This window comes from Pyxicephalus adspersus, chromosome 7, assembly GCF_032062135.1.
Source record: "Pyxicephalus adspersus chromosome 7, UCB_Pads_2.0, whole genome shotgun sequence".
NCBI classification, from domain to species: Eukaryota; Metazoa; Chordata; class Amphibia; order Anura; family Pyxicephalidae; genus Pyxicephalus; species Pyxicephalus adspersus.
In genome coordinates this window covers 51614160-51620159 of record NC_092864.1, presented here as the reverse complement: position 1 = coordinate 51620159, position 6000 = coordinate 51614160, and the positions used below count along the sequence as shown (strand labels likewise).

Here is a 6000-nt window from a genome sequence, read left to right as displayed (position 1 = left end):
CTTTTACTCTAGCAGGGCTATCTCTGTACTAATCATCTGTTTTCTATGCCTAGAATTTGTTGAATGGAAGTAAGTTACATATACCACTAATACCCCTTTTACTCTAGCAGGGCTATCTCTGTACTAATCATCTGTTTTCTATGCCATGGATTACTAATACTTCTGATACAGATGAAAGACACATTTCTACATTAGTCCGAATATAAAATAAGCAAGATCCCACTGCAATGTCTGTGCCAGGAAGGCGACTTCATTTAGCCCAGGGATTCACTGCCAAAGCCAGGCATAAGACCTTGACATTTATCTCATTAGCAGTTATCAAAAACTAATTTATCTGTTTAAGATGAGTAATCAGCTTAAACAAATGCTATATCATGTTTTACCTTTTGTTCTGCACAACGAAACTGCATTTTGTAATTTATTCTTAGACATATGTACATACAGTATCTGCATTTTACAAAAGAACAAAACTAATTACAGCTGCTATAAATGAGATAATAAACTACAAGAAACATGGAAAAAAAAAAAGAAAAAAAGATAACTCCGTTCCTCAGAGACTGTAAAGAATCAATTCACAGTGCAATCTTAAAATTAAACTCAATACGGTTACTGCAATTGTACATTGACCTCCACATGTGAAAGCAAAGAAACTACACCTTAGGGAACATGTTTATTGTGTGTTGGGATAATACATTGGGTGCTCTCTGAGCTACAAAGGGATAAAGGAAATCCTTTCAGTACAAACTGACAAAGGTAAAACAGTTTTCACAACAGCGTGTACCACATAATTGGAAATATTTCTGGGTTTAATACAAATGACATATCCTCTAGTAATCTACAGCTAACTTTAATAACGTCATACAGATAATGAATTAGGCTAAAATGCACTATAATATTTGGTTTGGAACGGTATCCTTAGTACATCACAAAATACATTTTGATATCCCAAAGAAGCAAGACTTGCAAGTAGGCATTTTAACATTACTAATCTACAGCTACAAAGTTCTACTCTTGATAGCATTTACCTCTTGGGGCAGTATACCGTATAGGATAAAAGCAGAGAGTAGAATCAGTATAACATATACACAGAAGTCCGTATTGTAAAGGCTATAAAGATTTGTTGCACATTGTACAGATGCCTTGTGCTTCTCCAAACTGTACAGTTTATGTGGCGTATCTCTTGGTCCACTGTCTGGCTATCCTGTCATGCTCTGCTCTGTTGGTCAAATACTGAGTGGCTATGCTTCCAACCAAGGGGTCAGCTGAAAGAGGGCAAAGAAAAACAAGAATATTTTAGTAATAAAAAAAAACTTTCACAAGTAGAGTTCAGAAAACAAAATACTGTGAAAGGACTCTAGTGAAAACTGCCATTTCCTGGCTCAGTGATATCAGTAACAATGGAGCCATACAGAATTGCTTTACCGTTTTTGAATCAGTTCCATTTAGGGAGATAATTTGAGATCAGAGTGAAGAAACCCAAGAGCAAATACATTAAATTTAAGCAGATATGAATAGGTAGTTTTAAAAGGTAATGGCAAAGAATGTATGCATGTCAAATATGAGAAAAGGCCACCCGTATCAGGAAGTATTTAGATAACAATGTCCTTTGGGCACATACTTGTAACAAAACCTGAGAAACATGAACACAGTAACACCCTGGGGATCTGGTAATTGGACAGACAGTAAAGGTCTTATTAGCTTTAACAAATGTATATTATTTATAAAGGTATGACTGTGAGGACAGGGTTATCCAGAGAAAATATATTTAACGGATAGATGGCAAGTGACATACATAAGGAATTGTCTTTCAAAACATAATTAAAACTGGGGACATTGAGAATAATGTAATAATTATCATATACTCAACAAGGAAATTATTATATATATAAATTACATTGTATATCAGAAATTACTTACTGATAATACCAAAGTATAATACAGATCAAATTAAAATAACAATGAGAAATATACAACTAAAATGTTAGCAACTCTCTACTTTTCTAGGGTCAAAATGGCTCCAACCATCTGTATACAAAACTTTTCCAAAATCCAGAATGACAAGACAGCTGGCAGGTCTTTTAATAAAGGAGTAAGGTGAGATCAGCATAGAAGCACTGCCACATAGAACAAGGGTGCTTTTACGACAAGGATCCATTTTTCTAAATCTACCTGCTTTATTCTCTATATTATGCGGGCCATCAAAGATCACATATAGGTGTTCGACTCATAGGTATTATAGCCTTGGGATAAGTCTTTTGGAGCACCCATGGGATTTGGGAATCTAATGATGACATCTGGAGTCATGTGCTTGCATTCGCTTCCTATAGTCAATTTATCAGGTTTTCAAAAAGACCTCCTGAATTTCAGTGTACTGGTATGCAAGAGTGCCTAGGCACTTATGTACAGCTGTATGTCTGTAGTGAGATCGAAGTCACTGCTGCCTCTGACTGCTGGTCTAAGAAAGCTTTGGAGTTCATTTTAATAATATCACCGCTATGCTGACAACTGTTCTTTATGCTGGATTTATAAAGAAATTCAGTCTAAACCAAGATAGCGCCTTCCACAGAAAGGTGCAGTGCAGAACCAGGCTTACCACGTCAATAATGGTAAATAGATCAGCTGTGGGGAGACCATATTTAACACTGGAAGCTGTGGCCAACAAAACAGCAGGACAAAGGGATAGTCAAAAATCAGTTACTCATTCATACTAGTTAGAGGAGCTTCCCTATATATTTTGTTATTGGTTAGTATTCAGTTTTTACATAAGCCACAGAGTAGTATTTTAAACTAAAGGCATATCTCCTTGTTGAAAGATCCTAAAAGCACTCCATGCACAGTTGGCAGGCTGGTTATTTTAATAGACACATTACTTAAAATTAAACCTTTCCCATCTGTTCTACCCTGAAATTATGAATGCAAGAACATAATTTACAGCACAAACAAAGATATGCAATTCAAATTTGCAAGTGTGCTCAATGAAGCAAAGCTGTTTCAGAACCGATCATGGCGGAAAGCATCCTTGCTTGTTGTAACATTTTCCATGACAATAAACTATTTATGTTTGTTAATTAATAAAAAACACTGTTCTGCTTTACTGATCTGTTACTTGAAGCTCGTTTTGCAAAAAATACATTTTGCAATTTAAAAAAGGGCAAAATTAAAACTACAGTGAAGGAAAGTGGAATCAAAGAGTTTCCTCTGGTTTAAAGACACAAACTTCAAAACTCTGCCCAGAATAAGCGTGAATAGGTGTGAAAGGTAAAATATACATTATAATAACTTTAAGTAATTCTACTCAAAAGATGTTATGGATACACAAGGCAAAAATAAAATTATGTAAAACACATGCAAAAATTTCAGAGATTTTTTTCCAGCATGCGTTGTTATAAAATATGCTAATCTCCATACCATTTTAGACTAGCAGCAGAAATGGAAGCCAGTGTGTATGTATGTTGTGATTAGAAAAGTATCCACTACACACAGTGTAGGTTTGATAAAGCAGTACATAATAACACATGAACTAACAAGAATTGACCACAAAACCTGAAAGTTTTCCTATCCTGAACATGACCTGGCACAAGCATGCGGGTTAAAGAAGTAAGAAATTGATGCATGTGACTCAAAGGCCCTGATTTATTAAAGTTCTCCAAGGCTGGAGAGGATACACTTTCATCAGTGAAGCTGGGTGATACAGCAAACCTGGAATGGATTCCCCAAAAATATTTTGCTATTTGTTAGCAAATGTTTTCAATCCTGGACCAGATCCATTCCATGTTTGCTGGATTATCCAGCTTTACTGATGAAAGTGTATCCTCTCCAACCTTGGAGAGCTTTAATAAATCGGGCCCAATGTGAGGGAAAAGCTCACAGACAGCATATGCGTACCTGCGCTTAAAGAATGTAGTTTGCTCTCCAGCAATACCTAGATAACAGCTGGGAAACAGTACACATTTACCCTACTTTCAGAAGTCTGTGAATGTTTAGTCTGCCCGCCTGAATACAATTCAATTTAAAATGGAAACATGATGAATCCGAAATCTAAAATTAAACTCACAGATTTTTAAGGCTCAGCTCAGACTGGAGGGGAGATCGCAGTGCAGTTAGTGCTTCCTCCCAGTAAACCATTGCCAAGAGAGAGGCTACAGACCAAAAGGAAAAGTACCACTTACTGCCACCCACTTTTAAATATGAATAGGCTGGTTTATAATCATTGCAGGTCTGAACCTGTCCTTAAGATGGATTCGGTGGATTCTAGAGGTTGCTAAATATAAAGAGAAAGTTTTATAACAACTTCCTATTGCAGGTAGATGGGACAGAAGAAGGAACAGAAAGGGTTACTTTATATAAGGTTTTACCCTCTCCCAAAATCTTTAAAATAAAACAAAACAAAGTTTTGGCAGGTACAAGGAGGGGGAAAACACACACACACACACACATTTCACACAACATGATAAATGTTTACTGGTGAACAGTTGCTTTGTTAATCTTGAATAGAAACATCCTTTAACCAGTACATTCTCCCACCCAGCCAAGAACATTCTCTGAAAGCCAGATGCAACATTAACACAGGTTTGCTGCCAGGCTTACAAATCTACACCTTTCAATTTTCCATTTAAAAAGAAAAAATGTAATGGACATTGTAAACTTCTACACTGCTCATGTGTCCCAGACTAAGAAAACACATCCAGCTCTAAATTTATGAGGAGCATTTTGGTAACTTTAGCATTAGAATACTGCAGCTGTCAATGATGATTGAGATGATTGAGACATGAATTGGCATTTATATAAAAATAAAAACAAAGGAACTCAAGCAGTAGCGGGCTATAACTTCCTCCTCTAATATTGATAGATGATGAGTACACAACTTAAGTTTAGGGTTTAAAAAAAATAAAGTGAAAGTGTGTAGAAAGTCTTAGGAACTCTGTGTTTCAGTTCTTCGAGGACAGAGGTCCATAAAACAGCGATTATGTTGTATTGAATGACAACACAATACATCCAGAACATTGCTGTGTTGTACTGAAAAAGGATGAAAACTCAAGTCATCAGGCTGTAATGAATCAAATATCTTACAAATAAAGTTTGCATGCAACAGTAACTGTCACTAGTATAAAACAATTCTGTTTCTCAGCAACCTTCAAGAAAACCAATGCACAATAGGTATACGTACCGGGGTTACAGTCTGTCAGGAGGGAACAAATAGATAGCAAAACTTTTGATATAGTCAGTGCCGGACTCCAGTTGTCCTTCAGAATATCCAAGCAGATTACTCCTTGGCTGTTGATATTACAGTGATAGATTCTGGTGCGGAAGGTAACCTAAAATGTTAAGAAAAAAATATTACAGTGACAGTTGAGTAAACATATTAATAAGGGATTTTCAATTTTGGGGTATCAGTTTGGGGAGGGGGGGGGGGGCAATTTTGAAAGGTATTGTTTAGGGCAGGGATATTACCTTAATATGGTATAAAGACAACCTAAGGGATACCAGGAGTAGCCAAATGCATTATAAAATGTACAAAATATTACATATTCAGGAAATGAGTCCTTATTTTGTGTGATAGCTACTTATAAGTTTACAAGTAGTGTGATGAAATTTTATATAGGTCAATTGACACTTTACTCCTTATAAAACATAATGACGAGGAGGAGACCCAAGGGGCATCCACAGATTGAATCCAAAAACTTTACTGAAGCATTTATCAGTCTTTATTAAAGCTCTGATGCCATTTCACATTGATAACAATGTAGTCTAAACGTGTGAAAGTAACTAAAATTGTATACTCTAAATATAAGATGCAGCAAAAAAGTGTTGGGGATTAATTAAAAGGGCTCCTCTTTTTTTTTTTTTAAACATAGCCCTTAAAATGTGGTCTGAATCAGGATGTGTATTGAGTAAGCCACCAAACTGCAATTGTCAGTGTGCTTTGCAGGAGGTTTACACAGAACAAGTCCAGTCTATGACACCAACTTAAAACAGAACTAATCCCAAATAAACAAAAAG

General features: G+C 36.0%; 1 protein-coding gene across 1 annotated transcript in view; it reads right to left on the bottom strand.

Moving 5' to 3' along the window:
* Nucleotides 1–657: 657 nt before the first annotated feature.
* UBE2E3 (ubiquitin conjugating enzyme E2 E3) overlaps nt 658–6000 on the bottom strand; it is a 48016-nt gene continuing 42673 nt past the window's right edge. The window contains exons 5-6 of the mRNA XM_072418409.1: nt 5168–5315; nt 658–1262 (exon numbers count right to left, since the gene is read on the bottom strand). Of these exons, the coding sequence (XP_072274510.1) occupies nt 1165–1262; nt 5168–5315 (246 nt within the window). The 3' untranslated portion in view covers nt 658–1164. The remainder of the gene's footprint in view (nt 1263–5167; nt 5316–6000) is intronic.